This window comes from Pelophylax lessonae, assembly GCF_965119305.1.
Source record: "Pelophylax lessonae genome assembly, chromosome: 12".
NCBI classification, from domain to species: domain Eukaryota; kingdom Metazoa; phylum Chordata; class Amphibia; order Anura; family Ranidae; genus Pelophylax; species Pelophylax lessonae.
Genome location: NC_138779.1, coordinates 171716297 through 171737863, shown reverse-complemented (window position 1 = coordinate 171737863; position 21567 = coordinate 171716297). Strand labels below are relative to the sequence as shown.

General features: G+C 49.6%; 1 protein-coding gene across 1 annotated transcript in view; it reads right to left on the bottom strand.

The window, feature by feature from the left end:
- The window catches only part of PNKP (polynucleotide kinase 3'-phosphatase), a 213542-nt gene that overhangs the window by 165957 nt on the left and 26018 nt on the right, over positions 1-21567 (bottom strand). The window contains exon 3 of the mRNA XM_082273922.1: positions 14866-14912. Coding sequence (XP_082130048.1) covers positions 14866-14912 — 47 coding nt within the window. The remainder of the gene's footprint in view (positions 1-14865; positions 14913-21567) is intronic.

Sequence of the window (21567 nt, the reverse complement as noted above, 5' to 3'; positions counted from 1 at the left end):
TTATGCGATTGTTTTTTCCCCATAGACAAGCACTATGTGGTCTCCATAGCCCTGAGGAAGCGACATGGGAAAAACTTTGGCACTGGAGAACCCTAGCATCATAGTGCTATGTGTTTGGTTATATACCCACATGCTATTTTAATGGGGAATTTTATTTGGCTATGTTTGTACATACACTTACAGGGGAAGGCTGGCAGTTTTAGGCATAGGGGGGCAAGTTCAGCCAAGTGGCCCTTTGAACCATCAAATCAGCTCACCATCCATGCCCACCTAGTTTTATAACGGATATTGATGTTAAGAATCAAGAAAAACATGATGCAATGTGGTAATGTTAACAGCAACAAAGGAGGCTTAACAAAAATACATGACATCACGCCAGGCGGGGCCTAGGAAGCTCCTGTCGGGTGGAGATCACTCTGCCGGATAGGGAAGTGAATGTGTTAGTATTGTGTCGCTGCAGCTCTGCAAATATAACAATGTGTAGCAGCGATCGGCAGCTGTATAAAATGTGTCTGGCCCCTACATTAATCCAGCAATGAGTGCAGCCTTTTTACCCGACATCAACTGTGTACACTTCACTCATTGGCCTTTACAATCCAAATCTTTTCTGGGGGTTTCCCCAATTTTTCTTTTCCAACCAAACTCCCTCAGAGTTCGCAGAGCAATCTCCAGTTGTCCATCAGAGCAGTCAGAGACTCCACTCGCAGAAGAAGATCGTCCAGGTATCCCAGTCCTGTGATCCTCCACTGACTCAAACAATGCCAGCACCGGGCCAACACTCCTAATGAAGACCCGAGGAGCGGAGGCGAGACCAAGGTCAGCACCACAAACTGATAATACTCCCCACCATGCCAAAATGGAGGAAGCGCTGGTGACCAGCACATATTAGAATGTGAAGGTAGGCGTCCTTCATGTCGATAGAAGGGAGACGAAATCCCCCTGAGGTAGGGACGACACTACCGTGTGAATGGACTCCATGCGGACCTTCTGTACTCGCACAAAGCAGTTTAGTGCCTTGAGGTCCTTGCCTTCCTGGGAACTGTAGAGAGGTTTGAGTAAAAACCCCTGAAAATGGTCTATAGTCGGAACCGAAACAATAACCCTTGAAGTCACAAGTCTTGCATGGCCCCAAACAAAAGTGCAAGTTGGAAGGGAAGAACTTTTTTGGAGAATAAGATTTAATTCGATCTAGTAGTCTGACTGAATAACTTTGTGGACCCACTTGTCCTGTACCAGGGAGGTCCATGGATCTGGAAAACAGCAAAGAGGTCCCCACACCACAGAAATGGGTGAGGGCGCCCCTGCATGCAGAGGCAGCCTTGTCCACAGGTCTGGAAGAGCCCGTTGGTGGCTTGCCAGACCAGGTCCTCTCGGAACCTCTGGTGGAGGCCCTGACTTTTGATCCCCTGAGACCCTGAGAGACGAAAAGACCTCTTATGAGCCAAGGAGAATGGCTCAAGTCTATGATGGGGCTCCTTGCCTTTGGTGGCCTGCGGAAAAAGAATACCCCCCCCCCCTCCTGCAAGACCTTTAATGTCATCCAAGAAAGCTCCAAACAGGCGAACACCTACAAGGGGGGAGATCAGATAAGGCCTACTTAGAAGTCTGGTCAGACCAGCAGTTCAGCTAGATAGAATGCCGAAGGACCACTGCTGATACCGAAAGCCTCTCGTACCCTGGCACAACAGGATCAGAGTGTCTAGACACTGGATTCTTACCACACATGACAAGAATTTCCCTTGCAGACATCTTGAGTGGACAGAGTTTGAAACTCGTCCCATGGGAGGAAAACCCTGGCTGAGGCAGAGTCCAGAACAGACCCAGATAGTCCAACTAGGTAGACGGAACCAGAGCCAACACCTGGAAATTCAATTTCCAACCAAACTCCTGCAGAGTCCCCACAGTAATCACCCGGTTGTCCTTCAGAGCATTCGAAGACTCTGCTCGCAAAAGAAGATCATGCAGTTACTCCAGTATCGCAATCCCCCGCTCCCGCTGGCACAACAATGTAAACACCAGGGCCAGCACTAGCGAAAAACCCGAGGGGTTGAAGTGAGACCTCTTGATAATGCTCCTCTCCCATGGCAAGTGGAGGAAATGCGGAAGACTGACATATCTCGGAGTATGAAGGTAAGCCTTCTTAAAAGCGATAAGAGGCAAGAAGATCCCCCTTATGTAGAGATGCCACTATAGCACCAATAGACTCCATTTGAAACATCTGTACCCACACAAGGCGGTTCAAAGCTTGAGGTCCACAATTGCACGTACCTCGCTTTTCTTTAAGTCTACAGCACCTGGTATTCCCAGGCGGTCTCCCATCCAAGTACTAACCAGGCACGACCATGCTTAGCTTCTGAGATCAGACGAGATCAGGCGCATTCAGGGTGGTGTGGCTGTAGGCTCCTAGGACCTGCAAACATGAAACAAACATTCCGATTCGGAGACTGGAACAATCACCCTTTGTAGTAGCAAGGCTTGCACCGCCACAAAAAGATCTTGCATGCAATCTGGGAAAAAAGGCAGGTTGGAGGGAAGAACCTCTGGAGGAGAAGACCAAAAACTCAATCTTATAGCCGGACCGAAACAGCTCGCGGACCCACTTGTCTTGAATCGAGGAGATCCACGGGTCCAGAAAAAGGCGAAGATGTCCTCCCCCACCCCAGATATGGGTGAGAGCACCCCTTCAGACCAAAGGGGTGATTGTTTGCAGGTGTAAAAAGGACCCACTCCCGGCATACCATACCAGACCAGGTCCTCATGGAACTTCATAAGGAGGAGGTCCTGACTGACTTCGATCCCTTGACTTGAGATCCTGAGGAATGAGAAGGCGGCTTATTAGCCAAGAGGAAAAAAAGGCCCATTGCTGTGACAAGACTCTTTGCCCCTGGCAGCCTGTGGAAGAAGAGTACTCTCCCTATGAAAGACCTTTAACCACTTCAGCCCCACCCACCGCAGTTTTACTGTGGCAGGCAGGCGCTCCTGGGCAAAGTGACATAGTACTACGTCGCTCGCTCAGGAGACTCTAGGGGGCGAGCGTGCGGCGCGCTCCCACCCCGCTCGTTAGCTAGGGAGCCAGCGCGTGTGACCAGCGGCTCCAATGGCCGACGGCCACTCGCGATCTCCCGCAGCAGTGAGAGAAGGACAGACGGCTGATGTAAACACAGCCGTCTGTCATTCTCCCTGAAGTGATCACAGAGGCTATGTGATCCTGCTATATAGGATCGCATTTCTCTGTTATTACTTCACAAGCCACACCCCCTGACAGTTAGAATCACGCCCCTTGGGAAACATTTAACCCCTTGATCGCCAGTAGAGTTAACCCCATTCCCTGCCAGTGTCATTTTTACAGTAACAGTGCATATTGTTAGCACTGATTACTGTAGTAATTTCACTGGTACCCCCAAAAGTGTCAAAAATGTCAGTTAGGGGTCCGATCTGTCTGCCGCAAAAAAAAAAAAATAAAAAATCGCAGATCGCCGCCATTACTAGTAAAAAAACAAAAAATAAACAATAAAAATTACAAATCTTTCGCGTAGATAGTAAACGCAATAGCTTTTGCGCAAACCAATCAAAATACGCTTATTGCGATTTTTTTTTTTACTAAAAATATGTAGCAGAAAACAAATTGGCCTTAAGTGTTAAAAAATTTATATTTTCACATTTTTTTTTCCATATACATTTTTTATAATTTCGTATAAAAAAAATATTGTTATTTTTTCAAAATTGTCGCTCTTTTTTTGTTTATAGTGCAAAAAGAAAAAGAAAAAAAAAAAAAAAAATCGCACAGGTGATCAAATATCACCAAAAGAAAGCTTTGTTTGTGGGGAAAAAAAGGACATCGATTTTGTTTGGGTACAGCGTCGCACGACCGCGCAATTGTCCGTTAAAGTCACGCAGTGCCAAATCGCAAAATAGGGCCTGGTCATTGAGCAGCCAAATTCTCTGGGGCTAAAGTGGTTAATAACATACAGGGAGGCTCTGGACAGACAATTCCTCACCAAGGGAAGATCACATAAGGCCATCTGGAAAGTCTGATTCACAGAAAAGCATTTTAGCCATATCGTGTGTTGAAGGATCATTGCTGTCCCAGACAGCCCAAAGATTAAGGGAGCATCACAGAGAGGCATCACAGACTAACTGCAACCCCTGGACCAACTAGCCCACAAACTCTGCAAAAGCAGGAGTATTTTCCCCCTCCTGATCTTTGCGCAAAAGCTTGCCCACTCAGGAAAGTCAGGGACCCCAAGCACTGGTGAACACCGGCCGAAGGACCGAAGCGGCCACAGAAGACATGTGACGGACCAAAGTCTCGGCTCTCCTGTCAAAGGGATCTTTTAAACCAGAGACTCCACCACCAGAAATAGGACAGAATTATTCAGCCTGGAAATCTGAAAGTCCACCACAGGTGGGACTGCCCACGTACTCAACAGAGACTCTTCAAGGGATACCGTTTATCAAAACGCTCAGACACCGCCATATTGCGTTTAGAACAACTCCACTGACTTGCGATAATTTTGTCACAGTTGGTGGGAAGGGGAATACCTTTGCCACTTTAGGGGATTTGCGGGCCCCGAGGGGACCGGCGCCTCTGACGCAGCAGCTGCATCCCCCCCATGTTTAAAGTTTCAAGCACCGATACAATCAGTGCATCCACCACCGCCCTTGCATGCGCATGTGCATTAAAAATAGGAATCATCCCCACCGCAGAGCACCCGAAATGCGTGGACACAGACCCAGTAGAGTCGGTATATGCTTATCTCACTCTGAGAGCATAACAAGCAGGGAAGGTCGCCGACCACAGTCCCGCAAGGAGAAGCCGGCTCCACAAAAGGACCACCTATTAGACCTAAGGGTCGCCCACCATAAAGGACATAAAAGGACCTAGCCCCCTAGAAAGAGAAAGGGGGGGCCGCTGGGACACAGACACGCAGGCAGAGTACCCTCACACAATAATGGCTGCTTCACTTCTCTCAAAGAAATGAAGCCCCCGCGGCGCCTCCGCAGATCAAGGGGAGCACCAGGCAGTCCATTTGTCCACTCCCTAGAGAGGGGGGGGGGTGACGCCCGGCCGCTGCTCTATTACCCCTTTCAGCAGCTCGATCAGCTTTGCCAGCAGCTTGGACAGCTAGCCGTGAGTAGGCCGCAAAGCCATGGCCTAAATTTTGGGCCCGATCCGGATGCAAATCTGCCGGCAGCTCTGTTAGTTTGATCAACGGCTTGGTTAGGAGCTCGGGCAGCCCGGTCAGTCACTCAGACAGCCAGCTTCGTCAGCCGTGAGTAGGCTGCAAAGCTGCGGCCTCAATTTTCGGTCTAGTCCGGCGTCGTAAGCCACACATCCGTCGGCAGTACCGTCTGCTCAGCTCGGTCAGCTTGTTCAGGCACTCGGACAGCTTGGTCAGATACCCGAACAGCAGCGAGTAGGCCGCAAAGCCATGGACACATTTTTTGGCCCGATCAAGCCATGTGAGGCGCAGACCTGTTGATGAAGAGACATTCGCTCCCTTCCCAGCCTAAAAGCAGCCCAAAGGACATCCCTGCCCTAGTCACTAACCCCCAGGGGGCCAAGAACTTGCTCAAAGGACCCCGTGTGCCATCCAGACAGCCCGGTCAGCAACAACGACATCCACCCCACTTTACTGGAGCAAGCAGCAAAGCCAGCTCCTACCTCACCTGGGGGGGAGAGAGACATGGGGGTAGGATGGGACAAAACGACCACCGTGACTGTTAGAGGGGCTGGGGGGAGTGGAAGGGAACCCCAAGGAGGGGCCCACATCCACCCTCCTGAGGGACCACAAAGGGAGGGGGGTACACTACTTACCACACCATGGAACCGGGTGGGCACCACTCTGGGCAAACCACCTCCCCATCTTGGAATGGGGGTGTTGCGGACTAGAGGTACGCTGCGACTCAGGCCGTGACCATTGTGCGTGTCCTCGTGAGGTGTTTCACTTGCAGGCCAGTCCACGTCCAGGTGGACCTACAGTTGTGTTCAAAATTATTCAACCCCCAATGCTGTAAAGGGTTTTAGGGAATTTAGTGTACATTTGTAATTATATTCAGAATGAAATCCTACAAGGACTTCTTAAAGAACCATATGCAACTAAAATGACATCAATTGGTTTTGTAATACAGTAGTAAATGTTTCTTTTGTGAATTCTTCATTGACACAATTATTCAACCCCTTAAAGACTACCACTCTGAAGAACAGAGGTTCATTGAAGTGTTTTCAATCAGGTATTGAAAACACCTGTGGATGTCAGGGAGCAGCAATAAAACCTAATAAGCACCAATTAGGCAGCTTTAAAATGACTGTGATACTCAGTTCCTTCTAGACATTTACTGGTGTGGTTACAAACATGGTGAAGTCAAGAGAATGGTCCAGGAAGACAAGAGAAGAGGTGATTACTCTTCACAGGAAGGGCAATGGCTATAAGAAGATTGCAAAGATGTTAAACATACCAAGAGACACCATAGGAAGCATCATTCGCAAATTCAAGGCAAAGGGCACTGTTGAAACGCTACCTGGTCGTGGCAGAAAGAAGATGCTGACTTCGACTGCTGTGCGCTACCTGAAGCGTAGAGTGGAGAAAAGTCCCCGTGTGACTGCTGAGGAACTGAGAAAAGATTTGTCAGATGTGGGTACTGAAGTTTCTGCTCAGACAATATGGCACACACTGCGTAATGAAGGCCTCCATGCCAGAACTCCCAGGCGCACCCCCTTGCTGTCTCCAAAGAATAAGAAGAGTCGACTGCAGTATGCCAAAAGTCATGTGGACAAACCACAGAAGTTTTGGGATAGTGTTCTGTGGACTGATGAAACAAAATTAGAACTGTTTGGGCCCATGGATCAACGCTATGTTTGGAGGAGAAAGAACAAGGCCTATGAAGAAAAAAACACCTTGCCTACTGTGAAGCATGGCGGGGGGTCAATCATGCTTTGGGGCTGTTTTGCTTCTGCAGGTACAGGGAAGCTTCAGCGTGTGCAAGGTACCATGAATTCTCTTTAGTACCAGGAGATATTGGATGACAATGTGATGCAGTCCGTCACAAACCTGAGGCTTGGGAGACGTTGGACCTTTCAACAGGACAATGATCCCAAGCATACCTCCAAGTCCACTAGAGCATGGTTGCAGATTAAAGGCTGGAACATTTTGGAGTGTTCCAGCCTTTACAGTCATCAGACTTCAGACTTAAATCCGATTGAGAACCTCTGGTGGGACTTAAAGAAAGCAGTTGCAGTGCACAAGCCTAAGAATGTGACTGAACTGGAGGCTTTTGCCCATGACGAATGGGCTAAGATACCCGTAGATCGCTGCAAGACACTTGTGTCAAGCTATGCTTCACGTTTAAAAGCTGTTATAACTGTAAAAGGATGTTGTACTAAGTACTAAGATTGAATGTCACTTGGGGGTTGAATAAAACTGATAATGATGTGAGCACAGAAAAGCATGTGCCTCTTCGATTTAATTGTAAGCAGGATGACTGAATGATCAAAATCAATGTCAAACTGGCCAAAACAATCAATTTCAGTGGGGGTTGAATAATTTTGAACACAACTGTATATTGCAGCCAACCTAGCTCGGAGATGAGGCCTGCACGTGCTCGCTGGCCAGACTGGGGAGACCTTAAGGATCTAGAATATCCAGTCCATCGCCCAGTCCGGCAGTTGATTTTAGTTCTCACAGGAACAGTAAATAATAAGAAAAAATTTCAGTTTAAAAAGGAAAAAATGCCAGGACCAGAGATCCCAGCAAGGAGCTAGGCCCTTACTCCTGACTAGGCAGAAAAAAACTGAATCCTAGAGCAAGAAATGGGAATATACCACCTAGGACTGCCCCATGGGTATAGTTAAAGTTCTGTTAACTTTGTTAACCCTTTTTAGCCTAGTGTCCTACTCCTAGGAAGTGCAGAATAACCCATTCGACTAATGAAGATATCTCAATGTATTCGTCAATGAATGAAAGAGAAAATGGGATTTTTGACTTACCGCAAAATCCATTTCTCTGATGTTCAATGACGGACACAGCACCCACCTCTCTGTTGAGTTGGCTTTCTTCTGACACTGCTTGTAACAAAACTGAGTGCCTATAGTGGAGAGTGGGTGTATACCCCCTGGGACTGTCCATAGGCGTAGTCAAGCTTTTTCCTGCCTAGTGTCCTACTCCTGTAGGGGGCAGTATAACCCAATGGTTAAGAAGAATCAGAAGCTGTGTCCGTCAATGAATGAAAGAGAAATATATTTATTTCTTCATTACATTTGCAGCCTTTGCTTCCTGCTCAGCACCTTCTCTTTTCCTGGGTCATGTCTCTGTAATGGTCTTTGCAGTCTCTTACGTGGAAAGAGCATGCACCTAGCAAATTGTAAAAAAAAAAAAGTCCTAAATACCTTTTCTAGATTTAATACCTATAAAGTAATGAAGCGTTGGAATCCACATAAAAGCAAGGCAACTAATACTTTCAAAAGAAGACTTTAGCAATGGTGGCATACATCGTTTTAAAATACAGGTTTTCTTTGAAGGGAAATTTCACTACCCCAGCAAGTGAAATACTCACCTTCACCCCATGCCTCAGACCTGCAGGAAAAAAGTCCTGGCCATGCTTCTCATATGTGCCCTATTTACTAACATATTTATGGCAGCCCCTTATATCTAGGGATACATGGACTTCACTAAGGTGGATAGGGGGAAGGTAAGGGACACCTTTAGTAAATTAAATGCAGATACCAAGGAGGTACCCATACATACATCCGGAACTCTTCTAATGGAATGAAGGAGCCCTGAAACCCAGAGTACTCATTCATTCAGAGAGTGCCCCTTCCCGCCTCCCTTTTGACCCATTAATGTGGGGGAAAGGTGAATAGATAGGTACAGGAAATGGGTAGGAGAATGCTGAGCCAGAACTTCATCATGAGAGGTTAGAATATCCCAAAAAAAGGGCTTTAAGAAGAAATTTGGAGGCATGGATAGTTAGCGGCCACTGCTTACTTGTTCTGATGGTGATTTCTTCGGAGCTGATAATGTTAAATTTTGATTACCACCATGTGGGTCAATTACCTAGAACAGTGTTTCTCAACTCTGGTCCTCAGGGCACACTAACAGGCCAGGATTGAAAGAAAACTGAAATACATCACAGGTGATATAATTTTCTGCTCAGCGATTGCAGTATTCTAGTCTGCATCTCCCCAAGGTAATACTTAAAATCTGGCCTGTTAGTGTGCCCTGAGGACCGGAGTTTGAGAGACACTGACCTAGAACACTCATGTGTATATCAGGCATTGGGAAACCTGATCTGCATATGCTGGTTTCATGTAGCATTGACCAGAATGAAAGCCCTGAAGTATGCAGGCAGCTACCCTGTTTTGGTCCTATTTTTCTTTTAAAGAATAACTTCACCTTTAGTGAATCTGTGCTGGCAGATGTGTATGAACATCACATTTGCACATTATGGCAGTGGCGTAGCGTGGGTTGTCGGCGCCCAGGGCATGTTAAATGATATGCGCCCCCTAACCCGTGGACCTTTAGCTCTGGTCACGTGATCCCCTGTGTCAGTTAGTGGTGGCTGCAGGGGAGAGGAGAGAGCGCTTGACAAAGGCCAGTAAAGTCTGGAGCAGAGACATCATCCATAGGTTCCCATGTCCCATCTGTTGTTGGCGGTTGTATGGTCACATACAGTGGGTACGGAAAGTATTCAGACCCCCTTAAATTTTTCACTCTTTGTTATATTGCAGCCATTTGCTAAAATCATTCATTCTTCTTCCTCATGAATGTACACATAGCACCCAATACTGACAGAAAAACACAGAATTGTTGACATTGTTGCAGATTTATTAAAAAAAGAAAAACTGAAATATCACATGGTCCTAAGTATTCAGACCCTTTGCTCAGTATTTAGTAGAAGCCCCCTTTTGATCTAAAACAGCCAGGAGTCTTTTTGGGAAAGATGCAACAAGTCTTTCACACCTGGATTTGGGGATCCTCTGCCATTCCTCCTTGCAGATCCTCTCCAGTTCTGTCAGGTTGGATGGTAAACATTGGTGGACAGCCATTTTTAGGTCTCTCCAGAGATGCTCAATTGGGTTTAAGTCAGGGCTCTGGCTGGGCCATTCAAGAACAGTCACGGAGTTGTTGTGAAGCCACTCCTTCGTTATTTTAGCTGTGTGCTTAGGGTCATTGTCTTGTTGGAAGGTAAACCTTCGGCCCAGTCTGAGGTGCAGAGCACTCTGGAGAAGGTTTTTTGTCCAGGATATCCCTGTACTTGGCCGCATTCATCTTTCCCTCGATTGCAACCAGTCGTCCTGTCCCTGCAGCTGAAAAACACCCCCACAGCATGATGCTGCCACCAACATGCTTCACTGTTGGGACTGTATTGGACAGGTGATGAGCACTGCCTGGTTTTCTCCACACATACCGCTTAGAATTAAGGCCAAAAAGTTCTATTTTGGTCTCAGCAGACCAGAGAATCTTATTTCTCACCATCTTGGAGTCCTTCAGGTGTTTTTTTTAGCAAACTCCATGCGGGCTTTCATGTGTCTTACACTGAGGAGAGGCTTCCGTCGGGCCACTCTGCCATAAAGCCCCGGCTGGTGGAGGGCTGCAGTGATGGTTGACTTTCTACAACTTTCTCCCATCTCCTGACTGCATCTCTGGAGCTCAGCCACAGTGATCTTTGGGTTCTTCTTTACCTCTCTCACCAAGGCTCTTCTCCCCCGATAGCTCAGTTTGGCCGGACGGCCAGCTCTAGGAAGGGTTCTGGTCGTCCCAAACGTCTTCCATTTGAGGATTATGGAGGCCACTGCGCTCTTAGGAACCTTAAGTGCAGCAGAAATCTTTTTGTAACCTTGGCCAGATCTGTGCCTTGCCACAATTCTGTCTCTGAGCTCTTCAGGCAGTTCCTTTGACCTCATGATTCTCATTTGCTCTGACATGCATTGTGATCTGGAAGGTCTTATATAGACAGGTGTGTGGCTTTCCTAATCAAGTCCAATCAGTATAATCAAACACAGCTGGACTCAAATGAAGGTGTAGAACCATCTCCAGGATGATCAGAAGAAATGGAAAGCACCTGAGTTAAATATATGAGTGTCACAGCAAAGGGTCTGAATACTTAGGACCATGTGATATTTCAGTTTTTCTTTTTTAATAAATGTGCAACAATGTCAACAATTCTGTGTTTTTCTGTCAGTATGGGGTGCTATGTGTACATTCATGAGGAAGAAGAATGAACTTAAATGATTTTAGCAAATGGCTGCAATATAACAAAGAGTGAAAAATTTAAGGGGGTCTGAATACTTTCCGTACCCACTGTACCTCAGAACCCCTAAAACTTGGGTGTTCCAATTTTGACCAGCAACTGTTGTAGAATGCCCGCCCTCTCCACCCTTTAGGTAAGGGAAGTCATCCATTAAAGTTATGAACCAATAACTACCATTGGAGCCTGACCACTTTGTCTGGCTGGTCTAGATCGGTATATGATAGAGCTCTTGGGGGGAATTTTTCACCAGGTACATAACTGGAATGCAGCACCTACAGAGCCTCTTTTTATGCCCCGAGATAGTTTGGAAGGCTTAAAAAGTTCAGTTTTTTCACTTTATGCTATACATGACAATGGAACAGAAAGGAGGGGGGGCAGAGGAAGGGGAGTCGAGAGGATGGGGGAAGGGGAAAGAGGAAAGGGAGGAGAGAACAGGGTGGGGGGGGGCAGAGAGAGGGAGAGCGGGAGAGAGGACAGGGGGGAGAGAGAGAGGAGACAGGGGGGGGGTGAGAGAGGAGACAGGGGGGGGGGGTGAGAGAGGAGACAGGGGGGGGGGGGTGAGAGAGGAGACAGACTGGGGGGGTGAGAGAGGAGACAGACTGGGGGGGTGAGAGAGGAGACAGGGTGGTGAGAGAGAGAGGACAGAGGGGAGGGAGGGAGGGAGAGAGAGGAAGGAAGGAGAGAGAGGAAGGAAGGAAGGAGAGAGAGGAAGGAAGGAAGGAGAGAGAGGACAGAGGGAGGGAGAGAGGACAGAGGGAGGGAGAGAGGACAGAGGGAGGGAGAGAGGACAGAGGGAGGAAGGTGGACAGAGGGAGGAAGGGGGACAGAGGGAGGAAGGGGGACAGAGGGAGGAAGGGGGAGAGGGAGGGGGAGAGAGAGAGAGAGAACAGAGGGAGGGAGAGAGAGAGAGACAGAACAGAGGGAGGGAGAGAGAGAGAGAGGGGACGGGAGGGAGAGAGAGCTGAGAGAGAGAGGACGGGAGGGAGAGAGAGAGGGCCGGAGGGAGAGAGAGAGGACGGGAGGTAGAGAGAGAGGGCCGGAGGGAGAGAGAGAGGGCCGGAGGGAGAGAGAGAGGACGGGAGGGAGAGAGAGAGGGCCGGAGGGAGAGAGAGAGGGCCGGAGAGAGAGAGAGAGAGAGAGAGAGAGAGAGAGAGAGAGAGAGAGAGGACGAGAGGGAGAAAGAGAGCTGATAGGAGGGAGGGAGGGAGTGAGAGAGAGCATTGGAGGGAGAGAGAGGACGGGAGGGAGGGAGAGAGAGGACAGAGGGAGAGAGAGGACAGAGGGAGGGAGGGAGGACAGAGGGAGGGAGGGAGGACAGAGGGAGGGAGGGAGGACAGAGGGAGGGAGGGAGGACAGAGGGAGGGAGGGAGGACAGAGGGAGGGAGGGAGGACAGAGGGAGGGAGGACAGAGGGAGGGAGAAGGGACAGAGGGAGGGGGGAGAGGTAGGAGAAAAAAGAGAGCGGGGGAGAGAGAGAGGGGGGAGAGAGGGATGGGGAAGGAAGGACAGAGAGGGGGAGAGGGGAGAGAGGACAGAGAGGGGGAGAGGGGAGAGAGGACAGAGAGGGGGAGGGGGGAGAGGATAGAGAGGGGGAGGGGGCGGGAGAAGATGGAGAGCAGGAGGGGGGTGAGAGGGGGAAGGACAGAGAGGGAGGGGGGAGAGGACAGAGAGAGGGAGGGAGAGGACAGAGAGAGGGAGGGAGAGGACAGAGAGAGGGAGGGGGAGAGGACAGAGAGAGGAAGTGAAGAAAGGGAGAGAAGAGAAAGGGGAGGGAGAGAAGAGAAAGGGGAGGGAGAGAAGAGAAAGGGGGGGGAGAGAAGAGAAAGGGGGGGGAGAAAAGAAAGGGGTGGGTGTGCTCCTCCTCCATAGACATGCTGGACATTGTAGTCCCCCAAACTCCCCTCTACAATGGGGCACACGGCAATCCCGTCCAGCATCTGCCTCTATCACACACAGTCCTCTACTCACCAAGCACGTACTTCTTGCAGGGCTAGCCTACTCCCGAGTCCCGCTGCACCCGCCCACAGGTCCTGTTCTTAGCACTTCATGGAATGTGTCAGGGAAAGATAACTCCGTGGCCGTCTGACAGAGACTATAGTAAAATAGTGCAGGACTCAGGAGTGAATTGGACAGCCCGCTGCAGCATGGAACAATTGCAGGAACCATGTCCCTGTATCTATGTCCCTCCAGGAGCTGAAAGCCAGGGGGGGGGGGGACATAAATACAGGGACATGGTTCCTGCAATTGTTCCATGCTGCAGCGGGCTGTCCAATTCACTCCTGAGTCCTGCACTATTTTACTATAGTCTTTGTCAGACGGCCACGGAGTTATCTTTCCTTGACATGGTTCTTGTTTTGTTCTCTGCTGCAGCTATCCCCCTCACTGATCAGTGCAAGCAGTGGTGTTTGACTGTAAATACTCGCGGCTGGCAGGGGCATCAGACTCAGGGACTGCACGGCTGCAGGACAAATTTCTGCGCCCCTCAAAATTTTGCGCCCGGTGCGAAAGTACCGGCTGCACCCCCCACGCTACGCCACTGCATTATGGCACACTCACCTTACAAGTTTGGCCTCCTCCAGCACTCACTGATTTAGGCTGCCAGTGTTTGCTCTTTCCCCCACTGCCACTATCTTCCCCTGTCGCCATTTCTGGGTCCCTCTCACATGTAGACAGGAATTACACTATTCCTGGCACCCACCTTAGAGATACTGGTTATGAAAATTCTACATTGATAATGACAATTTACTATTTGAGTGAATTACCCATTTCTTTCTGTACCTGCCTCATTAATTAACAATTTATAAAAACTGTCAAGAGTTCGCAAACAATCAGAAAGCTTAGTGGGATGCTACTTGCAATTCTTTACTGAATTTAAACCTCCCATTTGGGAAGCACAGATGTCACCTGGCAAATGGGCTAGTTATTAGCAAGGTCTAAAATGACTCCCCTCAGTGATAATATAAGTGCTGACACCATTACTAATACAGGGATAAAAAAAAATTAAATAGAACTGAAAGTTTAGGCCACCTTTTGAAACCCACTGAGAAAGGCAGGATGGGGACCCCAAGGAGTAAAGACATACTTCCCAAACTACAGGTCCTGTGGCACTTCAGCTCAGGACCATATGTGTCAGTGCCTTGAGGAGCTGATGTTAACAGAGTCTTTAAAGTCATTAGAAACTCTTCTGCTGATGCCCCCACAATGCAAACAGGCAACTTGACATGTCTGCTTTATATCCCATGACCTGGAAATGAAATATTGCTTGACCCGTTTCCTCCTAAATTTTAAGTTTAAACCTGCAATAAAAAGGAACCAGTCAGAATTGGGATCCGCCACTGCTAACATGTTTTTGATGATGCAAGGCTATTATCTTTATCCTTCCTCCCTTATTGAATCGCCAGAGTAGAAGCTCTGATACTCAGACTGACATGTTTGCAGATTATAGGAATAGAATAGGAATAAATGACCTGCAGTCATAAACAAGTCAGAAACTGTGGCTGCCATATTTTTTATCTAACATGTTCCTGCCTATGTATCCCATGGAACTTTGTCAAATTATGTTACCGGAAATAATAGAAAAAAAAAAAAAAACATAAAAAAAAAAAGGTTCCCTTACCTGAGTGACACGAACAACTTTCTTCTCAATATTTGCAACAAGCTCCACTGTAAAAGAAAAAGCAAAACATCATCTACTGCAGTTACGTCAGCCATACATAGTACATTCTAAGTGACAAAACATACAGTGAGGTATTTGCCCAAACTTGCTCACACCAATTTACACTGCAAATTTTAGTCCAGCTTTGGCTGATATTCAGAATGTGCATGCACTGTGAATGGATAAACAGCAATACAAATTTTTCCAGCAGTTTGACAGTATGTGTGTACAATAACATGCACCTGATGAGATTACCACATTAAAATTAATCTAACAACACCATAAAAATACTTTTTTCTTTAGTGCAAACAAAAGTTGGTTAAGGGCTCTTTTTACACGGGCGTTCCGATCAGATCCGCCTGTCAGTTTTTTAGGCGGATCTGATCGGATGCCCCATTCAGCCCTATGGGGCAGCGGATGTCAGTGGAGAGATATGTCCGCTGACGCCCGCTGCCATCCGCATCCGATCCCATCCGTGAAATCCGGACGGATGGAAACCCTATTTTCCATCCATCCTGGGGATCGGATCGGATGAGAGCTGACAGGCGGTCCGCTCTCATCCGATTCCCCATAGAGAGCAGCGGAGCTCTGACATCTCCCTCTCCGCACATATTGCGGAGACAGAGCGGTCATCCGGCGGATTGATCCTCGCTGAGCAGAGCATGGTCCGCAATGGAATGCGGACCGTGTGAAAGAGCCCTAAGGGTCCTTTCGCACGGGAGTTCTGTTTGTCCGTTTTTCCTCTGTCCGTTGACAGAGGAAAAACAGATGCCCATGTATTCCTATGGGCAAGCGGACGATCATCTGATGACATCAGCGTTTGTTTATTGAAACAGAAGAAAGCCCTATTTTCCTTCTGTTTAACCAGATCCTGCCCGGCTGTCAGTTATCCTGATTGGGCGTCATATGACGTTTTTCAGGATGCACCGCAAGTGTTCGCCCAAGGGCCGCGCAGCAATCGGGCATGAGGAGTGTCATTTGGACACAGCCCATCCCCGATCAGGATAAACAGCCAATGAAAGTGGCTGTTTACCACGTGATCGGCTGTGTCCAATCAACTGTATACGCAAGAGCAGTTACAAGCTGTTACCAGCTTCTTTTCCTCACACACCAATCGTGTGAGGAGGACAAACGGAGAACTGTAAGTAAACTGCTATTGTGAGATTTCTACACACATTACTGTGCACCACACACGCCCCCTCCTCCCCCAATAAAGAGAACATGTCAGATCAGTGGATCTGTCACACAGCCCATCTGTGGATCTGTCAGAGCAACCACTTTGTGTCGTCCTCAGTGGATCTGTCACAGTACATTAGTACCACCATCAGTGGATCTGTCTGTCATGCAGCCCTGTCAGTGGATCTGTTTGTGCATCCCATTAGTGCCACCATTGGTAGATCTGTCAGTGCAGCCTAATCCACGTCACCTGTCACAGAGTCAACATCACTGCCACCCATCAGCAATGTACCCAGTCGCAGCTTCACATCAGCTGCCATGTCCAAAAGATATTTTACAACTGAGAACGTATATGCAATTCTTACTATGTCAGATGATGAGAGCAGCTGGGAGCTCTGACCATCCGATTTTGATTCAGGATACAAGCAAGAAGAGAGTAGTGGATTGGGGACTGAATCAGAGGAGGAAACAGCCCCTCCCAAAATAAAAAGATCAGAGGACCTGCCTACCACCAGCAGCCCCATAAACCCCAAGGCGCCAACACCAATGGAGCAAGACCCCAAGAAGAAAGGCCCAGTACCAGCACTGGAATAACACACCAGACCCAAAGAATTTAGACATAAACCTATCTTCCAGATGAAGGACCTTCCAGATGCCCTGGTAAACCCATTATGGCTGTTTTCCAGCTCAAGCTCAGCTATAATTCCCCCCCCCCCTCACAGCCAGGTGTGCAGCCCAACACTCTTAATTTTTCTGAATTCGATTTTTATTTGTTTTTCCCTAAAGATTTGCTGCAAATTTGTTTTTGGGCTCTACAATAAGTATGGGGCTTACAAAGAAAAATAAATTGCATGCCTACTGGTCCACCAACCCCATCCATTACATGCCGATTTATTCTGCTGTCATATCCAGGGCACAATATGACATGATCATGCGCTTCCTGCATTTTAACGACAACTCACAGTGCCCTCCCTGAGATCATACCAACCATGATAAATTATATAAAATATGCCTCCTAATAAAACTGAATTTTTGTAAAATCTTACCTGTAAAATTCCTTTCTCTGAGTCCTCCGACAGTCGCCGCCTCCTCGAAGTCATCACAATTGGGTATTGTCCACCTATCAGTAGGAATAGCTAGGCATATAGACTTAGTCAAAAGACAAAAGGCATTAGCATGTACACACCCACGGGGGCAGTCCCATCTGGTCAAAACCCCCCCTGCATCACCACTCCCAACTCAGTTTGGTAGCATAGCAGTAGGTAATAAGAACCCCAAAAAGAGGGGCAGGGGCGGCGACTGTCGGAGGACTCAGAGAAAGGAATTTTACAGGTAAGATTTTACAAAAATTCCATTTTCTCTTACGTCCTCCGACAGTCGCCGCCTCCTCTAAGTCATCACAATTGGGATGTCCCAAAGCAGTATAGACATGAGGGGTGGGAGACGCAACCGTAGAAAAGGCAACGCAGTACCCACATCAGAGAAAGGAATCTTACATGCACTGTAAGAACCAACTGGGCAACAGTAACAAACAATGCTCAACACGAGCAACAGCCCAGGAAAGCAAATGCCAACAGCCAGGGACCCAGGGAAAAAAACTAAGGGTCCATCATGGCACAGCCGCACTGAGAACTTTGCAGCCAAAGGAAGCATCAGCTGATGCCAGACGTCTACTTTGTAGAACCTGTAAAAGGTGTGCACCGACGACCAAGACACACCTTGCACCGCCTTGCACACCTGGGCCACCGAGGCCCGATGCCAATAGGCCCAGGAAGTACTCAAAGACCTGGTAGAGTGTGCCTTAACAGGGAAGGGCTGAACCCGTTCCCTCAAGGCGTAAGCCTGCTCAATGGTCTGTCTGATCCATTTGGCAATAGTCGCTGCGGACGCAGCCATGCCCTTCCGAGGTCCCTCAGGAAAGACAAAGAGGGAATCCGTCTTCCGAAAGGATTCCGTAGACTTCAGGTAAACCCTGATCGCCCTAACAACATCCAAAGAATGCAAGGCAATCTCCTTTGGATGTTTAGGCTTCGTACAAAGCGAAGGCAGGACAATGTTCTCATTAAGGTGATATTCAGAGATCACCTTGGGAAGGAAGGATGGGGGTGGTCGCAAAACCACCTTATCCCTGTGAATTATCAAGTAAGGGGAGCGGCAAGACAACGCCGCCAGCTCAGACACTCTGCGAGCCGAAGTGATTGCCACAAGAAAAGCAACCTTTTTTGACAGCAGAGGCAACGATATCTCCCTGATATTCTCGAAGGGAGCACGCTGCAATGCGGACAGGACCAAATTCAAGTCCCATGGAGGTAAAGGCTCCTTTCTGGGAGGAGCCAAATGTCGCACACCTTGAATGAATGTGCGCACCAAGGAATGAGACGCCACAGGGCGTTGGAAAAGGACCGCCAGTGCTGACACCTGGCCCTTAATCGTGGCCAGCGCCAGGCGCTGATCCACTCCAGACTGGAGGAAAGCCAAGATTCTAGACACCGAGTAAGAACGAGGGGAAAACCCCCTGGACTCACACCAGGTGAAGTAGGCCTTCCAGGTATGGTAATAGATCTTACCAGAGGAAGATTTCCTAGCCTTGATCAGGGTAGGAATAACCTCAGGAGATCGACCCTTGTCCTTCAAGACCTGGGTCTCAACAGCCAGGCCGTTAAAGCCAGCGACTGTAAAGCAGGGTGGAAGATCGGACCTTGAGACAGAAGATCTTCTCGTAGAGGCAGGCGCCACGAAGGTGCCACCGCCAGGTGAACAATGTCGGCGTACCAGGACCGGCGAGGCCAGTCCGGTGCCACCAGAATCACCATGTGCGGTTCCGAGGCCAATCTGCGAAGGAACCGGGATAGTAACTGAATCAGGGGAAAGGCGTACATCAGACGATACTGATGCCAAGGGGCCACCAACGCATCCGAGGCGTCCGCCAACGGATCGCGCGTTCTTGCCACGAAGCTTTCCACCTTTCGGTTTAGCCGGGATGCGAACAGATCCACATCTGGGGATCCCCACTTCGCACACAGCATCTGAAAGACCTCCGGGTGCAGGGACCATTCCCCCTGGTCCAGGGTCTGGCGGCTCAGATAGTCGGCCTGCCAATTTTCCACACCCGGAATGTGAACTGCTGAGATTGCCGGGACATGAGTCTCGGCCCAAGACAGAATATCGGTCACCTCCCGGGCGGCTCGAGCACTCCTGGTGCCCCTTTGGTGGTTGATGTAAGCCACCGCGGTAGCATTGTCCGTCTGTACGCGAACAGGCAGGCCCTGGAGACGGTCCGACCACTGGAAGAGACAGAGTTTTATTGCTCTTAGTTCCAGCACATTTATCGGGAGGGAGGATTCCTCCTCCGACCAAGTGCCCTGGGCAAACAGGTTGCCCAGGACTCCACCCCAGCCTGACAGGCTGGCGTCCGTGGTAACCACTGTCCACACCACCGGGCGGAAGGACTTGCCTTCCGCCACCGCCGGGGACTGGATCCACCACAGAAGAGCCAATCTGGTCTGGCGACTCAAGGAGACATCCAGATCCAAGGACTGAGGAAGTCTGTCCCACCTGGCCAGGATCTCCGTCTGGAGAGCCCGCGTGTGGAACTGGGCAAAGGGAATCGCCTCGAAGGCCGACACCATCAACCCCAGGCCCCGCATGCAGGTCCTGAGCGACGAGGACGGATTGTCCCTGAGGGACCCGAGTTCGTCCCGCAAAGTCCGGAGCTTGTCCTCCGGCAAGAACACCTTTGCCTGAGCAGAGTCCAGAACCATTCCCAGATAGGGAAGGCGAAGCGACGGAGACAACGCTGATTTCTGAACGTTGATAGTCCATCCGAACTCCTGGAGCGTCTGTACCGTGACGGACAGGTCGCGCACAAGGTCCTGGCCGGCCCTTGATCTCAGAAGCAGATCGTCCAGGTACCCCAGAATCGCAATGCCCTGGGCCCGTAGCAGGCCCAGGACCGGTGCCAACACCTTGGTGAAGACCCTTGGAGCCGAAGCGAGACCGAAATGTAACACCACAAACTGGTAGTGGTCCTCTGCGATAGCAAACCGAAGGTACCGCTGATGACCCTCGAAAATGGGGATGTGCAGGTACGCATCCTTCAGATCTATCGAAGCCAGGAATTCTCCCGGACTCAAGGAGGCCACAACCAAACGGAGAGACTCCATTTGAAACTTTCGAACACGCACGAAGCGGTTCAGCGCTTTCAGGTCCAGAATAGGACGCACTTTGCCCTCCTTCCTGGGCACAGTGAACAGATTTGAATAAAACCCCCGAAACCTGTCCCGATGAGGCACAGGGACAATCACTCCCTGAGCAAGCAGGTCCTGCACCGCCCGATGCAAATCCTGCAGACGCCCCGGAAGCAGATGGAGATTGGAGGGAAAGAATCTGTCCGCCGGCCTGGAAAGGAATTCGATCTTGTAACCTGATCGAACGATTTCCTGGACCCACCTGTCCGATATCCGGAGCAGCCATGGTTGAAGGAAACCGTGCAAACCTCCCCCCACCCATGAAATGGGTGAGGGCGCCCCTTCAGGCAGAGGCGGATTGTCCCGCCGAGCCGACGTTGCCGGCCTTCTGCTTACCCGCCCAGGGCTTCTTCTGGTTGCTCTGGGCCTTGAAGGGCTTGCCCTTGGATTGGTTCTGAAAGGCACGAAAGGACCCCTGAGTGGATCTAGGCGCAGAACCCCGCTTGCCTCGGAAAGACTTGTTCTTCGGGTTCTGGGGTAGCATAGTGCTCTTGCCCCCCATGACGCCTTTCACCAGGGTATCCAACGCCTCTCCACAAAGGCAAGAGCCAGCATAGGGAAAATCAGCAACTGTTTTCCGTGAGGACTGGTCGGCAGACCAGCTCTTCAGCCATATCAGTCGCCGGTTAAGCACCGCGACACTCGAGAGGCGAGCCACCAAGGGGGCCTCATTTAAGGCTGCATCACACAAATACATGACTCCTTGGTGGATCTGGTCCACCATTTCCAGTCGGGCAGGTGGCACGTCATCAGACACTAGGTTGCTTCTAAGCACCTTGATCCAATCAGCTACCGCCTGAGCCACCATAACGGACGCGAAAACGGGTTTGAGCAACGAGCCCGCCACCGTATAGGAATGGCGGGCTAGAGACTCCAACCGCCGGTCCGTGGGATCCCGGAAAACCGGAGTATCCTCAGTAGGAACCAAGGTAGCCTTGTTCAGCACGGCCACAGTGTGATCTACCTGTGGAGGCACACACCATCGCGATTCCGTAGCCGGTGCAAAAGGATAAAGCAATTTGAACCAACTAGGCACCACGAATGGACGTTTCAACGTGCGCCACATTTCATTAACAGTGTAATGAAATTCAGCTGGGCAGGGAAAAACCTGCGCAGACTTGCGGGCCCTGTGCGTCCCAAAGGAGGACACAACGCCCGGAGGATTGGGCTCATCCTCTAAATGCAAGGTTTCTTTCACAGCAACAATCAACTCATCCATGGTCGCCCGTTCTTCAGGCGA